At 38.6% G+C, this 25,210-nt stretch overlaps 2 protein-coding genes across 19 annotated transcripts in view; one reads left to right on the top strand and one right to left on the bottom strand.

Moving 5' to 3' along the window:
- ESF1 (ESF1 nucleolar pre-rRNA processing protein homolog) overlaps positions 1–9,875 on the bottom strand; it is a 66,447-nt gene extending 56,572 nt beyond the window's left edge. Inside the window, exons 1-4 of one of the 4 annotated variants that reach the window (XM_059705509.1) lie at positions 9,737–9,875; positions 7,516–8,191; positions 1,970–2,352; positions 1,438–1,551 (exon numbers count right to left, since the gene is read on the bottom strand). In XM_059705509.1, coding sequence (XP_059561492.1) covers positions 1,438–1,551; positions 1,970–2,352; positions 7,516–8,149 — 1,131 coding nt within the window. In that variant the 5' untranslated portion in view covers positions 8,150–8,191; positions 9,737–9,875. Of the gene's footprint in view, positions 1–1,437; positions 1,552–1,969; positions 2,353–7,515; positions 8,192–8,936; positions 8,958–9,351; positions 9,479–9,526; positions 9,707–9,736 lie in introns of those variants that run through there. The other 3 variants (XM_059705510.1, XM_059705511.1, XM_059705508.1) reach the window with 3 other exon arrangements.
- Positions 9,876–9,911: 36 nt separating this feature from the next.
- The window catches only part of NDUFAF5 (NADH:ubiquinone oxidoreductase complex assembly factor 5), a 32,279-nt gene continuing 16,980 nt past the window's right edge, over positions 9,912–25,210 (top strand). For 7 of the 15 annotated variants that reach the window (XR_009454028.1, XR_009454027.1, XR_009454029.1 and 4 more), the window contains exons 1-5: positions 9,912–10,151; positions 12,831–12,871; positions 18,364–18,427; positions 21,161–21,208; positions 24,956–25,059. Coding sequence is in view for 6 of the 15 variants with exons in the window: in XM_059705513.1 (XP_059561496.1) it covers positions 9,912–10,151; positions 12,831–12,871; positions 18,364–18,427; positions 21,161–21,208; positions 24,956–25,059 (497 nt within the window). In the remaining 9 variants the exon portion in view is untranslated. Of the gene's footprint in view, positions 10,152–12,830; positions 12,872–18,363; positions 18,428–21,160; positions 21,209–24,955; positions 25,060–25,210 lie in introns of those variants that run through there. The other 8 variants (XM_059705524.1, XM_059705520.1, XM_059705523.1 and 5 more) reach the window with 7 other exon arrangements.

Raw genomic sequence — 25,210 nt, 5'->3', positions numbered from 1 at the left:
GAACCTATATAATACTTTCAACAATAAAGATTAAAAAAAGAAAATATAACTATTAATTTGCATTGTCTTGACACTACTAGGCTTAACATACATTTAACTAATACATATTTTTTGGAATTGTGTGAAATATCCAATTTATCAACTGGGCATGAGTTTTCCTTACTACTTTGAATTGCATATAATAGGATTTGATGTAGAATTTAAAAATATATATGTAATCACATCTGTTGATTCTTTTTGTGTGTGTTTTTTTCCTTTTCTAAGTGTAGAAATTTCTACTACCAATCTCCTAAAACTCAAGATTTAACAAAAACACAATTCTATTTCTGTGGTTTGGTTTTTAATTTTTTTCCTTTACTTTATCTGGAGTTTATTTGGGGCTCTCATAAGGTGGGGATCTGAACTAAGTTCTCTATACAAAGACTTGTCCCAATGACATGATCTACCTCATCATTTAAATTCTTTTTATCTATACCATTCCATTTATTTGTCCCCTTTTTTTTACCCAAACCTGTTAATTTCCATAGCATTATAAAATGTATAGAAATTGTAACTGGTAGGGTCCTTTTATATTGGTATGATTTCTCAAAAATTTATTAGCCATCCTTACTTGTTTATTCTTTTATATGATACTTATATCCTTTTTCTTAACTTTCTTTTGAAATGAGATTTTGATTGAAACTACACTAAAACTGTAGAACTAACATCTTAAATAATTAAGTATAATAATTATTTAGAGCTGCTTCAGGCACTGTACTACTCAGTGTGAGATCCTTTTCATTCAATCCTTAAAACTATACTAGAAAATAGTATTGTTGTAGCTACTTGTCAGATGAGAAAACACATCTGAGAGATTAATAAAATGCCCAAGGTCACATAGCATTTTTCAGAATCAAAATGTGAACAAAAAAGCAACAAACGAAAAGATTTGAACATAGATCTGTGGTACTGCAAAGCGTGGATTCTTAATCATAATGCTGGCTCTCTAAAAATATGGTATCTCAAAATTTAGGTTTTTCAATTTATCCAGTGTTATAGTTTATTTCATATAGGTCATGTGCTTAAGACAATTCTCAAGGATTTTGTATGTTTCTGATGCTAAAGTAGATTTTTTCTTAATTGGTTAATGCTGGTAATAATGAATGCAATTTACTTCCAAAATATTTGTCTTATGCCCCACCCCTTTACTGAGCTTATGATAACATCTCTATTGATTTGCTTGGGTTTTTTAATTATATATAATCACATAACCCATCAATAGTAACAATTTTACCTCTTTCTAACTTTTATTATACCTGCTATATCAGTTTCATGCCTAACTGTATTAAATAACTTCCAAATAAATTATTTCCTTTAAAAGGAAAACTATGATTTTAAAAAATGAGAATGAACTTAAATGCTTAGAAATATTTACTTCAAAATAAAATCAATTCTCACCTTTACAGAAAATATAACACCTCCTTTAGGTTTAAATGAATTGAACAGAGCCAGCAAATCTTTTGCCTTTAATCTATCCCAGTCCATGTTGCAAACTGCCAATCGACGTGTAATCTAAGAAATAAAAAAAGAGAACTTCCGCTCACACAATAGTAAAACTACAACAGATAAACATTTCCTTTAACTTGACAGTTCTTGAATAAGAACATGATAATGACCTGTTTTTTTTCACTACCAAATTTGCTATTTTGCCCCTCATGCATAAACAAGGTAGTTGAGTATGGTACCCTGTAGCACTTGTAATAGATGCAATGGGATCTGAAATCAAATTATTTTTCTAAAAATTTCATGTAATTTTAATGTAGAACTTCCTTATTTGCTTAGACAGACACTAAGAGGTTTTCATCAGAATCGTAGTTATTATTTAGCAATAAAGCAGTTCCCATTTAATTTAATGACATCAGTCCCACCATTCATAAAAGCTACTTGTATGGTGTTCTTCACAAATTATCTTATTTATTCAAAACATTACCTCATCACTCCGAGGAGCATCTTTATCTAGTTCTCTCCAAGCATGCTCAAAACCAGATTCCTCTGGAAGTAAATCTTCCATATCTTCTTCATCTTCAGAACTAGTTTCTATATTTCCTTTACCTCTTGCAAGATCAGGGCCACTGTCACTTTCATCATCATCCTCACTATCATCATTTTCATCCTCATCCTCCTCATTTTCATCGCTGTTATCATCATCATCTGAAGCTCTACCAATGCCTGTAATCCCATCTTCAGATTCTTCATCACTTCCTATTTCACTAGTGCTTTCTAAATCTTCCTCCAGAACATCTTTATCAAACATTTTTTTACCCAGTGAGTTTTCATAACCATCACTGTGTCTTGCCACTGAGAGCGGAACCACTGCAAAAAGATTAAAGGAGGGAGAAATTAAGAAAATATAAACATGGAATTAAATTGAACCCAAGTTATTTCAACCTCAAATCCAGTAAAAAATATAATTTCTATGAAAGAGACTACAGGAAAATATAAATTCAGGAAAATTCATGCTTAACCAGGTTATTTAATAGAAATCTTAACATTAAGATTATTAATAATAATAATATGGTATCTCAAAATTAAGGTTTTTCAAATTTATCCAGTGTTACAGTTTACTTCATAAGGTCATATGTTTAAGGCAAATCCCAAGGACTTGGTTTCTGATGCTAATAAAAATATATTTTTCTTAAAAATGTATACATATACTTTGAATAATTACAAAGACAGTGTTTATTAAAATAAATTTCACTTTCAAAATTGAGCTATCAGCTGTTAAGGTAGTGGTTCTCAACCTTCTGGCCCTTTAAATACAGTTCCTCATGTTGTGACCCAACCATAAAATTATTTTCGTTGCTACTTTATAACTGTAATGTTGCTACTATTATGAATCGTACCATAAATATCTGATATTCAGGATGGTCTTAGGTGACCCCTGTGAAAGAGTCGTTCGACCACCAAAGGGGTCGCGACCCACACGTTGAGAACCGCTGTTAAGGCATGTACTCATTTTTTGGGGACACCTTGTATATACCAGGTGATATAAGTAGATTCATAGATTCATTCAATATTTATGGAGTGCCTGCTATGTGGTAGGTGCTTAATATAGAATCATTGGCAAAAGAGAAGCAATCAAAGCCCTCAATGAACTTCCAGTTGAGTGAAGTAGATGGACAGATAAAATCAATCATATCAATACACATTTAGGCCCTGGCTGGGTAGCTCAATTGATTAGAGTGCTGTCCCAATACACTAAGGTTGCAGGTTCAACCCCTGGTCAGGGAACCACACAGGAATCAACCACTAAATGCATAAGTAAGTGAACAACAAATTGGTGTTTTTCTTGTGGGGAGCTGATATAGGGTTAAGCCTCGGACTGACCTGTGGGCAAAGTCACAAACAATTCCCAGCTTAGAGGGCACAGTCCTCTTAGCATAATTAGGCTTGACCTTATGACACTCCCTAGATCTTATCTGGGAAGCTAATGGGCTGAGGAAGTGCAGGAAGTATAACCATGCTGTAAACAAGTGAAACTCACAAGAACAGTGTAAACAAGTGAAACTCACAAGAACAGTGTAACTTTGGTAACCACTACCTTGTTTACCTCTCACTATAAAATAAAGGCTCAGCTTGCCTTGGGATCTTTCTCTCTGGCCTCAGCCAGGCACAGGGAAGGTCCACGGAGACTAAGGGAAGCTAGAGAGTTCTGAATGCTGTCTCCGTGTAAATCATTCTTCGCCAACTCCGTCCACACCTTTGGGAACCCCTGGACCGCTGGGGCTGGACCCCAGCATGTGGCGCCCGAAGCAAAAGAGAAGCAATCAAAGCCCTCAATGAACTTCCAGTTGAGTGAAGTGGATGGACAGATAAAATCAATCATATCAATACACATTTAGACCCTGGCTGGGTAGCTCAATTGATTAGAGCGCTGTCCCAATACACTAAGGTTGCAGGTTCAACCCCTGGTCAGGGAACCACACAAGAATCAACCACTAAATGCATAAGTAAGTGGAACAACAAATTGGTGTTTTTCTCTCTCAAATCAATCAAAAATTTTAAACTACACATTAAAAAATATAATTATAACTAGGATAGATACCAAGTAGGAATGTTATATAATGCTATGAGTTGCTACTTGAAGGATGAAGAGGGATTAAGTAAACAGCTTGACAAATAGATTAGGGATATGTTCCACACAGCAAGAAAAGTACATGGAAAGATCCACTAATAGAAAAAAGCTGGAAAGCATGTCTAGATTGCAGATAGCTAGGAGCCAAGTAATAATTAAAATGTTACACTATCCAAAAACCATGTAGAAGGTTTGACTTTGCTGTAAAGTAATGAGAAGCCACATGTTTTCAGAAGGAAAGACATGAGATTTGCATATTGAAAAGATTACCTTGACTGCGCTATAGAAAACTGACTGGAGGGAGTCCAGAGTCGATGTGAATAGAGAAGTGTAGTTCATACTCAAGGCAAGAAATGAAGATAGCGCTAAGGTGGTGGCAGTAGAGATGTAGAGAAGAGAATGGAGTCACTTCTGACTTCAGAGTCAATTAGGAAGTAAAACTAATAGTGATCAGAGACGGGTTTAGTACGGGGCAAAGAAGTTTTGGAAGTATGAAAGATGAGTCCTAGCTTTTTGGCTTGCAGACCTAGCTGGACAGACAAACAACCAATGTTGGAAAAGAACCAATTTGTTTGTTTGGTAGAAGCAGATTATGAGTTAACTCATAATGGATATGTTGAATTACAAGTACCTTTGAGTCATCTAAGAAGACATAGCAAGAAGACTGCTGGCTTGTAGCTGTAGATTAAATAAAATTTTTGACTCATTCACGTGCAGTGATAACAGGAGTTGTGATGTGACTAACATCACCTCTGAAAAGAGTGAAATAATAATTTTAACTTTCCTGCTAAATCTTGAACTTTGTAACTTAGTTACAAAGGGTGGTCCTATAGCAGTGATGGTGAACCTGTGATACCTCTGACACGCGAACTCATTTTTTTGGTTGATTTTTCTTTGTTAAATGACATTAAATATATAAAATAAATATCAAAAATATAAATCTTTGTTTTACTATGGTTGCAAATATGAAAAATTTCTATATGTGACACGGCACCAGAGTTAAGTTAGGGTTTTTCAAAATGCTGATACGCCGAGCTCAAAAGGTTTGCCATCACTGTCCTATAGTCTTAAAATAGTCATTCATTGACCAAATATTTATTAAGTATTTAAAAGCACTGAGCTAGGGAAAGGGAAAAGGGAGATGATTTGTAATGTGATCCCATGCTTTTGATGAGTTCATAACCAAAAAGAAGTTGTTTGGTGATTTATGAAGCTATATTCTAAAGCACCACAGAGAGAGACACATCTAAATTTGCCTGCAGAAAGGTATTTATAATAAGGAAGGCTTCACAAAGATGCCATTTGATCTGAAACTAAATGGAAAGGATTTTTAAAGAGAAAAAGTAGGAAATAGGCTTTATTTTAGTACCAAAAAAGAATGGGAGTAATAAAAAATAACTATGCAGTAGGTATGAAAGAATAAAAAGAAGGCAATATTATAAGTTTTGTATATAGGATTAGAAAGACATCACAATGGTGAAATAATTTTACTGTAAGATAAGCATCAGAATTCGCTTTTAATCAACATGCTCAGAAATAACATCTTGGGGGCCTATGCCTAACAATTATAGCAATATTTATCAAGCATTAGTCATTTCATACCATTTTCATGGTTTTTGCATATCACCAATATTTTTCATTAAATTGAGTATTTTTAAATTAAATTTTAAATATTAGCTTTGTTCTAAATAAAATCCCTGAAATGTAGTAGTTACATTTTTTCCTAAGATGCTGAAGTAAATACATAACTATTAACATAAAAAAAGTTTTGAATATCTCACATATGACATCTTTTCACATGATAGTAATACTACATATCACACTTTGGGTGTGACACATGGGAGATTTAAAGAGATGTAGTATTTTAATATTTTTGACAACATTAGATATATTTGGAGTATTCAATTTTTGCTCAGAGCCCACCACATACAAAACCTTATGCTAGGTAATGTGGGATTGCCTCTATTCTTAAATGGTACTGCTCTAGTAGCGATTGTAAACACTACTTATCCAGTTCCTTAAAAAACAGTTTTATCATTTTCCACCTAATTATAAAATTGTTCATTACAAAAAAATTAAGAAAATATAAAGAAAGAAAAGATGACTAGCAATTTTTCATTCAGAGATAATTGGATGGTTATTTTGGTACATAACTCCCTAAATTTGTTTTCTATGATATATCCACTAACTTATTTTTAAGTAGCTAATCATACCATTTATGCTATTTTGTAGCCTATTTTTAAAACTGCATATTTCATAATCACACTTGGATGTACCATAACTTACTTATTAGTCAGTCCCCTAATGATTTGTTATCATTTAAAAATATATATTTTTTTATTGATTTCAGAGTCAAGGGAGGAGAGACAGAAATATCAATGAGATAGACACATCAATCGGCTGTCTCCTGTATGCCCCTACTGGGAATCGAACTCGCAATCTGGGCATGTGCCCTGCTCGGGAATGGAACCATGACCTCTTGGTTCCAGGTTGACACTCAACCACTGAGCCACACCAGCCTGGCTAAATTTTTTATATTGATTACATATTGAAATAATGTTTTATATACTGGGTTAAATATAATATATTAATATAATTAATTCCACCTGCTTTTTACTTTTTAACATGTTTTATAGGAAATTCGAAATTAGATATTTCTATTGGACAGTGCTTTTAAAAAAATGTGTATTAAATTTATTGGGGTGACTGAAAAGTAGTGCCTTCGACCAGGGCTCCAGTTTAGAGAGCTGTCTTTTGCAATAGAGGATCTGCAAAAGGGCAAGATAGACTGAAATCAAGGCAAACTCCACTCTCTAAGCAATGCTCTGTGTAGAAAAGCTATGTCTACTCATGTTAAGAGAACCTGTTGCTTCACTTAAATATGCTGTCCCTCACCAAACTGTGAGTTCTGTGTGTTCAGAAGGGCATACCTTCTTCTAATTTTCACAGACATTATATAAGCTAACAGTAGCCCTGAGCGGGGAGCCACGCCTTACTCATGGTCTATCTGTTAAATGCTAATCACTTACAGTAGTTGAATGAAGAAATAAATGAGTACCCAACTCTATTATCTTCTTCAGGCACAACTCTTCTTATCATTTGATGAGAACATAACAACACTTTATCTGATTAGAGAATACAGCTCTTCCTAGTGCTCACAAATCCAATTTATTGTTTAACCTCAGGACTCAATTTTTTATATCTCTTCTAGCCATTATAGTACTAAATCAAATATTAATGATTATATGGTTTTTTCTTTCGTACCTTTATACTCTTAAATAAGCATGGATACACCCCCATTATACTGTAAAAATACTTATTGAATAGACTTACATTTGAAAAAGATTAGAATAAATATAAATAATGTAATACCAAAGAATCCTTAATTTATTCCAACAAACCTGACTGCATTTCTCTTCCTGTCTCAGAATACTTGATCTTGGGAGATTTCACAATTTCAGAAGTGCCTGAGTCTACTGTCCTTAGACTTCCTTTGGGACACAAGTCTGTATTATGTTGAACATTACTTTTTTCCCCTTTTGTACTTTTTGGCACAAATTCTTCACTATCTTTCTTGGGACTTATTTTTGAATCTGCCTTCTTATATTTGCATGAGTTTTTCATTTTCTGAATTTTGTCAGAGTTATCCAAATCATTTTTATTTCCAGAATCCTTTTGGTTAATTTTCTTGGTTTCTTTCTTTTTCTCAACTAGATTTGATTCAATTTCATTTTTCTGGGGTTTTTTCTTCTTTATTTTCTTTTGGTTTAATGCTTTGTTATCTTCATCCGAGAGATCTGAATCAGAATCTGAAAGATCGTAAAAACGTTTCAAGTCCTCTGTAGTGCTGTGGGTGATGGGGCGTCCTCTTTTATCCACAGCATAATTCAACTTGAACTTTTTGTCATGAAACATTGCTCGAAATCTCTTGTCAATTTTGACTTTTCGATCCTTTTCTGGCATTTCCCAAAATCTTGGGTCCTTTGTAACCTGCTTAAACCGCTGGTCACTCATTATCTCTTGTTTGGATGACATTTTTAAATGTCTGACTGGACAAATGCTTGAAGAAACCAAATACTGAAAAATAAAACAAATGTTACAATAATGAAGGCTTAGTAATATAATTAAATGAGATGTTTCAGGAAAAAAAATACTAATTCACAATATAGTCTAAGTTAAATGCAAATAAAAGTAAAAAGTTTAATTTCATTTAGAAACTTAGTCTGAGTCACATGCAGAAAACTAAAAGCTATCAGAATATCCCTTTCAATCACAGAGTACTTGAAAAAATATATTTAAGGCAAAAGCAAGAAGAATTCTGGGACAAATGCTTACTAACCAACTGTACTCACTTAGAATTTCTCTATTTCTGTTTGTATAACTGTATGCATTACAAGTTAAAAGCTAATGTAGTTAAGATTCCCAACTGGTCTCATTTTTTTCTTCACATTCTGGTCCCACTCACTCTGTCAATCATGTTATGACAAACAGCCTTTAGTTCTACAAGGCTAACCTCCTAACAAAACAGACCAAAATCAAGTCGGGTTTAGCTCACAAAGCTCCCTCTTTAGGTCCGACCATCCTTCAAGAACCAGGCAGTCTCACTCTAGTTAATAAATATCATGTCTTCCTACGACTTCTTATTCTAGAAGTGACCAAGGCCCAAATGGGCTGATCCCGCTCCGCCCCCTAACATATTAGAATACGTGTGTATGTAATTAGCACTGTTTCCTGAAAATAGTCACTAATGTTTTAGTATCTCTCGATTTGAAATTTTGTAGAGTCCAAAGCCATTGGTTATTAAGAGCAAAAGGTAACTAACCAAACAGGATAGCGGTGCTTTGTTCCAAAAAAGCAAGGCTTGACGACACAGCTGTATTTTTACCCTAAAATTTTAAAACCATATTTATACGCCAAGAAAAATCATAGGTTTCAATAACCCTCGCGCACACTTAAAAGTAGTATGAATGCCCTAGCCGGTTTGGCTCAGCGGATAGAGCGTCCCGGGGTCAAGAGTTCGATTCCGGTCAAGGGAATGTACCTTGGTTGCGGGCACATCCCCAGTAGGGGGCGTGCAAGAGGCAGCTGATCGATGTTTCTCATGGATGTTTCTCTCTATCCCTCTCCCTTCCTCTCTGTAAAAAATCAATAAAATATATATATTTTTTAAAAAAGTAGTATGAATAACAGAGTGCCAGGTGGTGGTCTGCGAGTTTTAGATGTGTTAAAGCATTGACCCCTTTGAACAGCCTTACGAGGTGGGTACCATCTCATCCAACGACCAGAGGTAACGCAGACACACGCTTAGAAGGAGAGCATTGGGCACACCTCCGATATCCAGAGCGGGGAAGGCGGCCCGACCTCACCTAGGACGGACGCCCTCAGCTGTGTCCCCCCTCCCCTGACACCCACCCTCTAACGCGGAGAACACCAGGGTGGCCCGGAACGAGGGTCTCCTTCCCAGCTCCCAAGTCTCAGGACTCTGCCACAGGACCTGGGAAGGACCCAGGGAGTCTGACAAATGAGGCCGGAAAGCAAGGAAGAAGGGAACATCCCTCACGATTCCTGTCACAGGCAGGTCCAGCCCCCTCCACAGTCCCGGGAGAACCCTACCCCACTCACCTCCTGGGAGCCTTCTCCGAGCCTCACGTGGGACCGCACCCACAATCCTCTGCGTGACGCTCCGCCGCAATGGCAGGCGACCTGGGCCAAACTACCTCCGCTTTCCCTCCGCGAAGAGCTCTACAGTAGTCGCCGAAGCTGCGGCGGCGCATGCGCGCGACAGGCGCGCTAGCAAATGGCACCATTCCGGGAGATGCTGTCGCTGACCCGGTTCTGGCTCGGGTGGCGGCGACCTTCGGTGGCTGGGGTCCCGGGGAAGAACCTTGGTGTCCGAAAGGTCGCCTCTGGCGTCTCTCCCCCGGGCAGCGCCTCACCCAGAGCCCTAAATATCTTCGATCGCGATTTGAAGAGGAAACAGAAGAACTGGGCGGCCCGGCAGCCCGAGCCTATGAAGTTTGAGTACCTGAAGGAGGAGGTGAGTCCGCGGGGCGGGGTGGGGGCGCCGAGCCTGGGCTTCAGTCCGAAGCTCTGGCCGGGTCCGACCGACCCCATCTCGCCGCGTGACCTTGAGCAGCGCCCTGCCTTTCTGGGCCTCTGCTCTAATCACGGAAAGGCTGGGCTCGGATATTTGCAAGGTGCACATTCACCCATTCATTCATTCATTCATTCATTCATATTGCTTGAATTATAGATATGTCCAGGGCAAAGTAGACCTCTGCCCTCCGTAGATTTCATTCTTGTAGGAGGCGAGACAGTGAACAAAAAATTGATGTCAGCTAAGAAGTAAGGTGAGATAATAAAGTGAAGTGGTATAGTGACTGCGATGGTCAGGGAAGGTCATCGACATGACAGGCGATCTGATGAGGCATTAGAATCCACCCTGAGCCTAGCTCGTTAGCTCAGTGGATAGAGCTTCGCTTGCGGACAGAAGGGTCCCAGGTTCTATTTTGGTCACGAGCACTTGCCCGTGTTGCGGACTCAATCCCCAGTAGGGGGCGTGCAGGAGGCAGCTGATCAATGATTCCCATTATTGATGTTTCTATCTATACACTCTCCCTTCCTCTCTGAAATCAGTAAAAATATTTTTTTTAAAAAAAGAAAACCAATACTCTTAAAAAAAAATAATAATAATCTACCCTGAGATCTGGGGAGGAAGGCCTTGCAGGCAAAGGGAAAGACAAATGCAGAGCGCCTGAGGCCGAAAGGACCTCGTTGAGGCCCCTGGTGAGAGTGTGGGAGAGGAGGGCAGGGTGAGCCCAGGTTGTAAGAGCCAAAAGGGGTAAGGACTTCGGGTTTTCTCCCCATTTAATATGGTAATCTCTGGCCACATGTGGCTACTGAGCACTTCAGATATGGCTAGTCCATAAAGTGCACTGGATTTCAGTGACCTATGGAAAAGGATGTAAAATATTTCACTAATAACTTTTTATATTGATTCCATGTTGAAATTATATTGTTGATATATTGGGTTAAATAAATATGTTAATTTCTCCTGTTTCTTTTAATGTAAAGTGGCTACTAAGAAAATTTAAACTACACACGTGGCTCTTACTGTTTTTCTATTGGCCAGCGCTGCTGTAGAGGAATGTGAGGCGGTTGAAGGATTTTAGCAGTGGAGTGGTAGGATCTGATTTTTGTTTGGTGAAGATCAAACTAAGATACATTAAGATCTCTCGTTTGTCTGTGCTGGTTTGAGAGACCTCCTCTTCTCAGCCCAGGTAGACTAGAGACTGAGGGCTTTCTACGCTCTGAATAGACAGTACAAAGCTGAGGCCTGTGTAGTTGTTTCTTTAGGGCTCGAGCAAAATAGAAGTCAAGTAACAAACACGGAACTCCTACTTTGGTCAGAGCTCTGTGCAAGCCCTGGCCTGATCTGATCATTGATTATCTTCTCAGAGTTCATGATGACATGCAGAGGATTGACATTCCTAGCCAGCCTTCTCCACGAAAAGCTCCTGTATTACAATTAGACTGAGGCCTGGCCAATGTACAGGACTACAATAAATGAAACAAAGTATATGAGAGGTTTTTTTTAAAAAATATATTTTATTGATTTTTTACAGAGAGGAAGGGAGAGGGATAGAGAGTTAGAAACATCGATGAGAGAGAAACATCGATCAATTGCCTCCTGCACACCCCCCACTGGGGATGTGCCCGCAACCAAGGTACATGCCCTTGACCAGAATCGAACCTGGGACCTTTCAGTCCGCAGGCCAACGCTCTATCCACTGAGCCAAACCAGTTAGGGCATATGAGAGTTTTTTTTACAATAAATACAAGTTATACATATTGGGCATAATGTCCAAAGTGGACTCTGGGAAAAGACTTCTGCTGTACCTCCTCCCTTCTCCACTCCTACCCCCCAACAGATATACATATGTTCTAAACTTTCAGGTCCTACTAGAAACTCTGGGGTGTTTATGAGGGAATGTATAGATTGTGGGGAATACTAGCCTCCTGCATTCATTTCTGCCAGATGAAGCTAGCCCAGCAAAAGAAGGCACCTTTTTTATGACCTCTTTTAAATTAGGATGGGGCTAGGGAAGGAGTGGGAATTGCAGTTTTCTTCAGAATTGGCTGACTTTTTCTAATTGGCAAACATTGCACAGGGAAGTTGTTTACTCATTTAGGAGTTCTACAGACTTTGTTATTTGTCATCAAATGATAGAGTTTTTAATTGAGTGATTAAGTTTACATATTGACCTGTAATACACCCCAGCTAATTAAATACTTTTTTACTTTTATATACTATATGCTAATATCTGTGGATAATTAATGTTTCTATTATGTTCCTGTTGATTTTCATTCTTGTGCTTTTATAGCACATGAAATATAAAAGCTATATACATATATATGGCACACATACACACACAAATATAAAATATGTAGAATATGTTTAGTCTTGATTTTTCTTTACTTGAATTCTGAAGAAATTTGCCTCAATTTCTTTCCTGGGATATTTTTATTTCTTATGTTCCTATTTAGAATTTGAAAAGAAAGTTGCTATGGTCACATTGAAAGGGGATAAAGTACTTACAAACATGTTGAAATATAAATAACTTATGGATTGTTAAATACTAGAAAAAGAGTGTTATTTCTCTGTTAAACCTACTCATCCTAACTCGTGTACATCATTGTCTCTTCAATCCTTCAGGTTGGAAGTCGGATTGCGGACCGTGTATATGACATAGCCAGGTTGGTGATGATAAATACATAACAAAATACAATCAACTTTGACTGGAGACTTGAGAGATTAAATGATGAGGGTTTGATATCTGGAATGACAGAATCTGGACGAATTTATTACTAGCATTAGTGATTTTAATCCCTCTCTAAGTCTCTTCTTTTTCATGTGTAGAAGAGCAAGTGTTCTTCATTGTTGCTTAAAGAAAAAATGAATGGGAAGCAAAAGGCGTAGCTTCCCTCTGAGCCTGAATGACTGATCTACTTGACCTAGCCAAAAGCCAGTAATGGAAAAATAGCTCCAAAAATGGAGATAAAGAATTGCCTGCAGCCAGCTGGCGTGGCTCAGCAGTTGAGCCTCAACCTATGAACCAGGAAGTCACAGTTCGATTCCCAATCAGGGCACATGCCTGGGTTTCAGGTTCAGTATCCAGTACAGGAGGCAGCTGATCAATGATTCTTATCATTGATGTTTCTATCTCTCTCCCTTCCTCTCTCTGAAATCAATAAAAAATATATTTTTTGAAAAAATTGATTGCATGTGAATTTTTAATATTTACTAAACCTAGCTTTAAAAGTTTAACTAAAGCTGAAACCGGTTTGGCTCAGTGGATAGAGCGTCGGCCTGCAGACTGAAAGGTCCCAAGTTCGATTCCGGTCAAGGGCATGTACCTGGGTTGCGGGCACATCCCCAGTAGGAGATGTGCAGGAGGCAGCTGATGGATGTTTCTCTCTCATCGATGTTTCTAACTCTCTATCTCTCTCCCTTCCTCTCTGTAAAAAATCAATAAAATATATTAAAAAATATATATATTTAAAAAAAAAAGTTTAACTAAAAATAGCAACAGAATCCTTTATCATCTAAGCAAAGGAGAGTTTACCTAGATTTGTTTTCCAATCAGGCTAGAAGAGAATTTGGCTATTTTATCTTAAGTATTCTTAATGGCAATAGCTGTTCTATGATAATTATATAGAGGCAGATTTGAGAAAAGAACACTTTCTTTAAGTAATTATTAAAATCTCGGTGGATATTGCTCTATATTAGGCATAGTAAAAACTTTACAGATTCAAATTTATAACTACACTAGAGGCCCGGTGGATGAATTTGTGCACCACTGGGGTCCCTCAGCCTGGCCTGCGGGATCAGGCTGAAACCATCTCTCTGACATCCCCCGAGGGGTGCCGGATTGTGAGAGGGCGCAGGCCAGGCAAAGGGATCCCACTGGTGCACAATCAGTGCCGGGGAGGGATGCAGGAGGTTGGCCAGCCTGGGAGGAACCGTGGGTGGGCTCCAGGGCGTGTCCCGCCTGTCTCGCTCAGTCCCAATCAGCCGGACCCCAGCAGCAAGCTAACCTACCAGTTGGAGCATTTTCCCCCTGGTGGTCAGTGCACGTCATAGCGAGCAGTTAAGCAGCATATCATTAGCATATTACTATTTGATTGGTTAACAGATGACCGGACACTTAGCATATTAGGCTTTTATTGTATAGGATGGTGGGAACCACATCTTTGCGTAGAATTACTCTGTGATGTTAGTAAATCACTTTTTGTGCGTTTTTGTTTGTTTAAAAAACATCATTAAATTAGACCAATATGGGATGAATTTATTACATTTGTGTATAAAAAAGAGAATTTTGTAAAATCACAAACTCTTTCAATCATATTTTAGTTATATCCTTGCTACTTAATAGTGTTGGGATGATTTAATTTCACAAGGTTAAAAAAAAGCTTCAGCCGAACCGGTTTGGCTCAGTGGATAGAGCGTTGGCCTGCGGACTGAAGGGTCCCAGGTTCGATTCCGGTCAAGGGCATGTACCTTGGTTGTGGGCACATCCCCAGTAGGGGGCATGCAGGAGGCAGCTGATCGATCTCTCTCATCGATGTTTCTGGCTCTCTATCCCTCTCCCTTCTCTGTAAAAAATCAAAATATTTTTTTAAAAAAAGCTTCATTCTTACAAATAATTGCCCCTATTTCCTCTGTTTCATTAGTTCCATTATTTTAAAGATCTAACCTTCTCTGTAAAAAATCAAAATATTTTTTTAAAAAAAGCTTCATTGTTACAAATAATTGCCCCTATTTCATCTGTTTCATTAGTTCCATTATTTTAAAGATCTAAAAAATAGCTAATTCTCTATACTGTTGTCATTTTATTTGCCTGAACTTTAGGCCATTTATGATTTAATAAATTAAACAAATTTTCAAAATCTGTGAATTTAATAATTTTTTTAAGTCATACTATTGAAAAAAGAACAGTTTGTAGAAAGAACTAGTAACTCTTTGGAATTAAATGATCTATATATATAAAAGGCTAGGTGTCTGTCCATTGACCAGTAGCTATGATGTGCACTGACCACCAGGGGGCAGATGCTCAACGCAGGAGCTGCCATGACATGCACTGTTCATCCTATATAATAAATAGCTAATATGCAAATTGTTCCCATGGCGGGAGTTCGACCAACCGGGACTTAGACAGGCACTGACCACCAGGGGGTGGTGCTGAACGAAGGAAGGCCCCGGCTGGCAGCCCGCAGCTGGGGAAGGGAGGCCCCAGCCAGCAGTTGACAGCCAGCAGCTGCTAAGGGACCCTACCCATGCATGAATTCCATGCACTGGGCCTCTAGTTTAAAAATAAATGGCACCGCAGATCTGACTCCGACAAACCAACACTCTGCTTTCCCCAAGTGGGACACAGCCCCGCCACCACACCAGAGCGACACCCCACCAAATCACAGTCGTTGCTGCCAAGACCCCATGGCATAAAATGTGGCCCACAGTCCAGCCCAGCCCAGAAACAGTGGCTGTGGGTGCCAGGTAATGACATTATGTAGCAACGCCCAGCTACCTCTCCTTAGCAACTAGCCTCCTTGGAGTTTCTTCAGCCCAGGAACCCAACTTGCTTTATAGCCAGGTGCAAATATTTTACAGTTTAACCAAAGGTTTGTGAAGCATTTTCCCGTGCCTCATCTCATTTGATCCTCACAGAAGTCCTGGAGTAGGTAGATAGGAGACTTGGTGGAATCCTATTTTCTTTTCATTAGCAAGACACAAAAAGCGATATTAAAGTATTCTAATTAATTTCCTTTCAGTGTGCACGAATCTGTGCACCAGGACACTAGTTTAAAATGCCAGTCTAAATGTCCTTATACTAATGTTCTTGTATTAGAAAGAGTAGTTTATATTGTCAGCAATAATCTTGTGATGAGTTTTAAAAACTAACCCACAGATTATTTTTTTAAATTTATCTTTATTGTTGAAAGTATTACAGATGTCCTCCTTTCACCACCTCCCATCATTGACCTCTGTCCTCTCCACTCCCTTCCCCTCTCCAGGCCTTCACCCCACTACTGTCTGTGTCCACGAATCCCACAGATTATTACTAGTAAAGGTCCTTTTTGCATTATCTGAGGCTCACTTAATACTGTTTTAATCAGTGATAATCATAACTCATAACTAACTTCTGCTGAGCATTTGTACTAGCCTAAATACATGTACTGTTTACTAAAAATTTTACACCAACCCTGAGGGAGATAATAACTTTTCCATTTTATGCTTGGGGAAACTGAGATACAGCAAGATCAAATCACTTGTTTCTGGTCACAGAGCCAGTAAATTGCAGGCCCAGAATTCTAACTCATGTCTTTCTGGTTTCAAAGCCTGTGTACTTCTCAGTGCCACACTACCTGTGTTCATAATCAAAATAGAGGGTATTAGGTAAATAAATGGTTCTCTTTCACCGGTGGTTCTCCAGTTGTGTACTGGTGTTCTATATTTTTGACATATGTTTCAACAGAACTTGAAAAGGGACTCTTTGGGTTCCAATAGGAAAAATGTTATTAGTGAGTAAAATTTTAAGTTTTCTTGTCACAAATTTTTCATAAGCCTATGGCCTACAATTAAATGTGTCCTGATTTAGTATGACATGGTATATTTAGAGAAGACAGCATAGTACAGGGGATAATGGTTCTGGTTAAGGATCCAAACTGACCGAAGTCAAGTTTTGCTGTTTTTAGTTGGATGACCTTGGGTTAATTTACTGAACTCTGAACACTTAGCATACTTCTGAACTGGGTAAGACTGCAATAAAAGTGAGCTATTATTTAGTTGGTGTTTTTGTTTTTAGTTTAACATATGATATTTCATGGCATTTCATATGATGACATCTAAGTCATGAGAAGTAGAAATAATTAGAATGTTCCTGATAGGTATGTGGAATATTTTTGTGTTTTCTTTTAAAATATATATTTTTATTGATTTCAGAGAGAAAGGGAAAGGGAGAGATAGAAACATCCTGTATAATAAAAGCCTATTATGCTAAGTGTGCAGTCGACCAATCAGCCGTTCGACCAATCAAAGTGTAATATGCTAATGATATGCTAAGGCCATTCAACTGTTCCCTATGACATGCAGTGACAACCAGGGGGCAGTCAACTGGTCGATCAGTCGCTATGACGTGCACTGACCACCAGGGGGCATATGCTCCTACCAGTAGGTTAGCTTGCTGCTGGGGTCCGGCCAATCGGACTGAGCGAGATGGGCTGGACATGCCCTGGAGCCCTCTCACAGTCCCTCCCTGGCTGGCCAACCTCCCGTGACCCTCCCTGGCCCCAATTGTGCACGGTGGGGTCCCTTGGCCTGACCTGCACCCTCTCCCAATCTGGGACCCCTTGGGGAATGTTGGAGAGCCAGTTTCAGCCCGACCGCGGAACAACCAGTCACTATGATGCTCACTGACCACCAGGGGGCAGACACTCAACACAGGAGTTGCCCCCTGGTGGTCAGTGAGCTCCCACAGAGGGAGCACCGGTCAGGCAGAAGCCGGGCTCATGGCTGGTGAGTACAGCGACAGTGGTGGGAGCCTCTCCTGCCTCCACGGCAGTGCTAAGGAGTCCAACTGCTGGCTTAGGCCCACACCCTGTGGGGAGCGGACCTAACCCATCAGTTGGACATCCCCTGAGGGCTTCTGAACTGTGAGAGGGTGCAGGCTGGGCACGAATTTTGTGCACCGGGCCTCTAGTCAATGATAAGAGAGAATCATTGATCGGCTGCCTGCTGCACAGCCCATACTGGGGATCGAGCCCGCAACTTGGGAATTGAACCGTGACCTCCTATCCTGGTTCATACGTCGATGCTCAACCACTGAGCCACACCAGCTGGGCTCATGTTAATCTACATTAACTTCTTTTTACTCTTTATCTGTATATATTATCAAATTAAAATACACTCACTAAATCTGTTCTTTGAATCCACTGTCATGGATTCCATATGGAAAGCCAGTTGACTGTGAGATCCTGTGAATGGCTGGACCAGATATACTTTCTCTGTCTGGTATATTTTCTGGTACTTACAACTTGCAAGGCAGAAAACAGAGATGATAATACTTTTTGAAAGTTGAATTCACTTACAAATTAGTTCCTAGTGAATTACAAGCAAAATTAGATCTTAATAATTATTTTATGGACTATATTATTACAGACAAAACATAACTTCTGTGTCTGTTTTTTAGAGATTTTCCCCTTGCTTTGGACGTCGGTTGTGGAAGAGGTTACATAGCACAAAATTTGAATAAGGTATATTTATTATTTAATTTACTTTGAGAAATAAAATTGGCTGACTTTAAGGAAAGAATTTCTTAATTATATTTGGATTATATCAGAATTAATAATTTTTTTTTAGGTGGTTGAACTAATGGTTGTTTTGTGTCCCCTCTTAAGTATTTTTCCTTAAAGTTGTTTTTCTTTACTTTGAATCTATTTTATACAGTGCTCCCAATGATAGCTTTTTAAATGTATATAAGATATGTTGCTCTTTATTTCTACTTTGTGCACATGTTTTTAATAATTCTCAATAAAAATATATATTTTTAACAATTCAAATTTAAAGAATGTGATTAAGCTAATATTTTAGCTAGAAAATATATTAATTTCAGTGTGATAAGTATCCTTTATTAATGTTTATACCATTTTATTTTGCACTTTCTAATTCAACCATAAAGACATTTATTAGTTTAATCCCTATATATAAGCCACTGATGGATACAGATTAAACTGGGATTTTTTATATAAAATCTACTTACAGTAGAAAAAAACATACACTTGAGTCAGGACACAGGCAGGGATATGTGTGAGGCTCCACTGTTGTTGATAGTAGTAAATGCCACAGAAATGGTACAGTTATTAAACTGCAACAGGAGTTAAGGGAAAGAAAATATCAGTAAGGGTTCATGTGGTAAAAGACCTCTAAAAGGGTACAGAATCTGATCTGGGATTTAAAAGAAACTGAATTGGTGTTTGATAGGCATTGGAAGTAAAGGCATGGCAGGAGGAAAGGCACAGAGGTAGAATACTGTAGGATGTGATATAGGGATGTTTGAGGAAGATTAATTTTTAGGATGGTATGCAAGAAGGATTGAAGAAGGAAGATGATAAGAAATAGACCAGTTAGAGGGCTGCGTTAAAGGCAGTGCAGACAGAAGAGTTAAAGACCTGCCACCTGTGTGGAGGCTGCAAGAGATACAGGAAGGGATGTATGTATGAGAGAGATCTAGCAGAATCCACAAAACTTGATGACTGATTAGATATAGTGGGCATGTCAAATCAATTCTTCCGGTTGCTCAGGCTAAAAGACTTATTCATTGATTCCTCTTTTTAAAATATTTTTTAAAAATCTTTATTGTTGAAAGTATTACTTATGCCTCCCATTCCCCTTTTTGACCTCTTCTATCCCTGGTGTTCATCAATGCATGTGGCCCTGATATGAGTAACCTACACCCAATGGTGTGCTGGAGTTAGCTCACACTTGCTCATGAGAGCTGATGGTTAGTATCTCTTCCCAACTCCGTGGTCAGTGACATCATATTGATAGTTTGGAATCAGCCATTGTGGGAGTATTTGCACCATGGAAGTTGGCAAATGCTACCAAGCAGTCCCCAACCAACAGCCAGTTATTAAATATTTACCAGCACTCCACTGCTTCCACCCCAAGTCTACATGCTGTTCCAGCTCTGGGGACTTCTACCCTGACTCCAAGTCTCTTAGTTTACATTTTTGAGTGAAGGACAGGGACACATAGTCTGGTTGGCCTAATTTTCACCCCTGGCATTACTGTACTGGAGCTGGCTTGTGAAAGCCTATTGTGTAACATCTCTTCCCAATTCCACATTTAGCTCCATCACGTTGGTAGCATGAAATCCTCTATTGGAGTAGTTACACCATGCAAATTGGCAAACACTACAACTTAGGGCCCCCTTTTTGGAGAGCTTGTAGTTAAACATTCATCTGCATACCAGTTGTCCTCAGGTGGCCAGGTAACTGTGGGCTGACCTTTCCAAGTTGTGGGAAGGGAAGTTCTTTATTTTTTATTTTTTATTTTTCAGGGAAATTCTTTAAGAAGGGGATGTGGGTGAAGTGGAAAGGATTGACATATCTAGCAGAGGAGGGGAACAAGAGTAGAAAGCAGTGATGTTTCTAGGAGACCCTTAACAGGTAAAGTGAACTAAGACTGAGAGCAGATAGACTGTAATTGGTCCTTAGGTTGTTAGTGAAATAGTCTTCATAGAGCAGTGAAAGTGGAAATTGAGGAGAAAGACATTAGTAAGAAGTGGGATTGTGGATTACAAACAAAACAACTTGAAGGTGGTTAAAGGAGATTTTTTCAAGATTGGGAGGCATCTGCTGTTTCAAGAAGATAGAAATTGAAGATGGGTTTAGATAGTAATGGAGGGAGCTGGATCCTAGAGAAAAGAGAACATGAAGGTGTTAATTGGAAAGAAATATGGTATCCTATCCTCTTTGAAGGAAGGGAGGATAAGTGAAACAGGGAAAAGAAAGCCACTTATTCTCTTCCCCCTCCCCCCTCAGTGTCTGTGTTAAATCTTTTCTTTACTCTGTAAGCTCTTGATGAACAACTAAAAGGCTGGAAAACCAACGCAAGCCTTTTGTGGCACAAGAAGAGTGGGGACTAGCTCAGGGCATATTATGCTTTGGAAAAGTTAATACATATGCCTAACCCAGTGGAGTAAATTAAGGATGTTGATTAGTTACACCTGTGCTCTTTATTTAATTAAATATAAATAGATTAAGTATAAGGTTGGGTGCATATATTTAAATCTTTGTAACTTAATATGTGTTATTAAGGTATTTGCATCATAATGCTTTTATGCAGAAAAATACCCTTACACAGCTGAAAATTAATCTGTAACTATCACATTCTCCTTTAGAAATTTCAACATTTGTTTTATTGTTACTGGATTTTTGTTTGTTTGTTTTTGTAACATTGGATCAGCTTTTATTATTTTATTGCAGGAAACTGTTGGAAAGTTTTTCCAAGCGGACATAGCAGAAAATGCTTTGGTAGGTAGCTTTTTAACACATTGTTGGTTTTTGGTCTCCTGGTTTGATTTTTAGTTTTTTGTTTCTTTATTTTTATTTCCTTCGAGATGAAAATAACTCTTTTTTTCTGATTATAAATAATAACACAAAAAAGAACTAAATAATACAGGAACTATAAAGGAAAAAAATCCCCCTAGATGAGTGGTCGGCAAACTCATTAGTCAGCAGAGCCAAATATCAACAGTACGACGATTGAAATTTCTTTTGAGAGCCAAATTTTTTAAACTTAAACTATATAGGTAGGTACATTGTTATTAACTTAATTAGGGTACTCCTAAGCTGGCCTTTGCTAAAAACGCCCTCCATCTGATTGAGGTACGTTCGCTGAGGTCGACCCCTTCCAACTCTCCCTTCACACTCGTCTTGTACACTTGTTTCATCTATCAGATACCTAAAGCAGTTAAGTTCTTCTTCTAATGCCACTTCTTCAAAATAGACTCGCCCAGGCTGAAAACCGACGACGTCTGCGCATGGGCCACGAAGTTTCAATCGCACTGTATGTGTGCACCTGCACATGGTATTTTGTGGAAGAGCCACACTCAAGGGGCCAAAGAGCCTCATGTGGCTCGCGAGCCGCGGTTTGCCAACCATTGCCCTAGATCCATCACTCAGAGCCATCTGCTGGTGACATTTTGGTCTCCATCTTTGTAGATGTTTAACTGTCCCCAGTACAGTTTTATACAAACAGTATTATGCTAACATACTATGTTTTCACAGACTATCATCCTTTTATATCAGTGAATGACATACACATACTGTCTTTTAAATTGGATATGTAGTATTCCAATATATGAATATTCCATGGTTTATTTAGCTAAATTTGTATTGTAGTACAGTTATATTTCTAGTTTCTTAATAACCAACACTGTGATGAACGTAATCATATAAAGCAATTTGTGTGTTTTATTTATTTTCTCCCTTGCAATAAATTCCTAGTAATAGAATTTATGGATTCCAGATAGACCTTAGGAAGATTGAATAACCATTTAAGAGTACTTTAAATGAAAGTACTCTTTTCTCCTCTTTGGCAACATTCGTCCAGTTGTTTTGTCTTTGTCAATCTGACAGAAAGTAGAATCTTGTTATTTTTATTTGCATTTCTTTGATAACTAGTACAACCAAATCACTGTTGATGTCTTTTGGCTACTGATATTTGGCTATTAGTATTTTTTAATTTGTAAATTTTATAATTTTGTGATGTGTCTATACCTGTCCTTTATCTACTTTACCCTTGACATATTTTTATTCTAAGTGCTTTTATTCTAGCTTATTTTTTCGGGATATTAATCTTTCATTATATATGTCATAAATATTTCCCCAAGTGTGTTGTTTACATTATTTATTGCTTTTTAGAAGTTTTTGATTCATTTATCATCAAACATATCAGTCTTTTCCTTTATAGTTTCTGCCTTTTGAGTCATGTTTACTTATGCATTTTCATCAAAGAGTATAAAAATGTTCACCAATATTTTCATCTAGTACTTCTGTGGCTTCAGTTATTCCACTTAAACTTTTAGCTTTCTGAGATTTGTTTTTTTTTTTTTTTTTTTTTTTTTATTTTTTTAATTAAATCTTTATTGTTCAGATTATTACATTTGTTCCTTTTTTTCCCCCCCCCATAACTCCCCTCCTCCCAGTTCCCGCCCCACCCTCCTCCCTCACTCCCCAACCACTGTCCTCATCCATAGGTGCACGATTTTTGTCCAGTCTCTTCCCACATCTCCCACACCCCTTTCCCCCCCAAGAATAGTCAGTCCATTCCCTTTCTATGTCCCTGATTCTATTATAATCAACAGTTCATTCTGTTCATCAGATTATTTATTCACTTGATTCTTAGACTCACTTGTTGATAGATGCATATTTGTTGTTCATAATTTGTATCTTTACCTTTTTCTTCCTCTTCCTCTTCTTAAAGGATACCTTTCAGCATTTCATATAATCCTGGTTTGGTGGTGATGAACTCCTTTAGCTTTTCCTTATCTGTGAAGCTCTTTATCTGACCTTCAATTCTGAATGATAGCTTTGCTGGATAAAGTAATCTTGGTTGTAGGTTCTTGGTATTCATCACTTTGAATATTTCTTGCCACTCCCTTCTGGCCTGCAAAGTTTCTGTTGAGAAATCAGCTGACAGTCGTATGGGTATTCCCTTGTAGGTAACTGAGTTTCTTTCTCTTGCTGTTTTTAAGATTCTCTCTTTATCTTTTGCTCTTGGCATTTTAATTATGATGTGTCTTGGTGTGGTCCTCTTTGGATTCCTTTTGTTTGGGGTTCTCCGCGCTTCTTGGACCTGTAAGTCCATTTCTTTCACCAGGTGGGGGAAGTTTTCTGTCATTATTTCTTCAAATAGGTTTTCAATATCTTGCTCTCTCTCATCTTCTGGCACCCCTATAATTCTGATGTTGGTACGCTTGAAGCTGTCCCAGAGGCTCCTTACCCTATCCTCGCATTTTTGGATTCTTTTTTCAATTTGCTTTTCCGGTTGGATGTTTTTTGCTTCCTCGCATTTCAAATCTTTGACTTGATTCTTGCGCTCCTCTGGTCTGCTGTCGGGCGTCTGTATAATATTCGTTATTTCAGTCCGTGTGTGCTTAATTTCTAGTTGGTTCCCCAATATAAGATCGAGGGTCTTATTAGTTTTCGTGTAGAGCTCATTAAGTTTATCGGCAGCTTCTAAACAGTTCTTGAGAGACCTTAAAAGTGTGGTTCTGAACTCTATTTCTTCCATTGACAATTTTGTCCTGTTTCTTTGTCTCCGCATTTTGTTATGCTTCCTTGGTGCACCCCCTAGTGGTCTTTGTTCGCAGTCTTATAGATAAATCTTGATTGTTGTAGCTAATTCCAGGGAGGGTTTGACCTCCAGGCCAAGTGGCTATGAGAATCAGCTGTGTCAGCAGTGAGAGAACTTCTGTCCTCTAGGGAGGTGCTAATCTAGCCTTTGCCTGAGGCTATCCGGCAAATGCCTCTGTGCAGGGCTTGGGCAGGGCGGGTCGCACAGGATCAACAGGGTGGGCCGGAGAGAGCAGTTATGGCGGCTCTCAGTCCTGTCCCAAGGGGCTCTGCCTCTCTGAGTCCCAGCACCCGCTGCAAAGCTCGGAGAGAAAGCTGCACTCGCTCTGACCGAAGCCAGACAGTCCCGCTTCTCCCGTTTGGGTCTGGGTCCCTAAAGACTCGCCCGGATCTGGTGCTCAGAGTCTGCGACTCCCTCCCGATTGAAAACAACAACCGCGCCCTCCGCCGCCAGCCCGCTCCACGCACTCCGCACCTCAGAATTTGACTTCAGCACTGCGCCTCCTCTGAGTGTCCGTGTGCGTTTCTCTTTCCTCCTAGTTGTAGGACTTCCACTCAGCCAGCGTTCCTGTAGTTCTGGGTGATGTCCCTTCCGTTTTTTGGTTTCACTTTTGAAGTAGTTGTTCAAAGCAGCAAACTCCGGCGTTAACCTATGCCACCATCTTGGTTCTCCCTGAGATTTGTTTTGGTGTGAGATAAGTGTCCTATTTATGTTTTGCCAACCAGCTAACCAGTTTTTTGACTGGTCTTAAGTGTAATTTAAGAAATATTTTTTGAGTGCCTTCTTTGTGGCTCCCTTTTATCCCCCAGAAGAGATAGAAACTGACAAGAAATATAACATGACTTAGGTTTAACAAACAGTAATTGTATTAATTGAGATTTTATAAATGTGTTTTTGAACTTCTATTTTTTATTCCTTAGAAAAATACCTTAGAAACGGAAATTCCTACTGTCACTGTTTTAGCTGATGAAGAATTCCTTCCTTTCAGAGAAAATACATTTGACCTGGTGGTTAGCAGTTTAAGGTTGGTAATCCATTTGTACTTAAAAAAAATAGATGTTATAAATAAAATAAATATGGGAGTAAATTCTTAATGCCTTTTATTTTTAAAGTCACAAACCTGGTTTTCTTTGTTTATAAACTGTATGATTTCTCTGGTAAAGGATTGTGGACAT

The sequence above is a fragment of the Myotis daubentonii genome, chromosome 8 (assembly GCF_963259705.1).
Source record: "Myotis daubentonii chromosome 8, mMyoDau2.1, whole genome shotgun sequence".
NCBI lineage: Eukaryota > Metazoa > Chordata > Mammalia > Chiroptera > Vespertilionidae > Myotis > Myotis daubentonii.
Note: the sequence above shows the minus strand (reverse complement) of the source record. Positions and strands in the feature narration are given on the sequence as shown.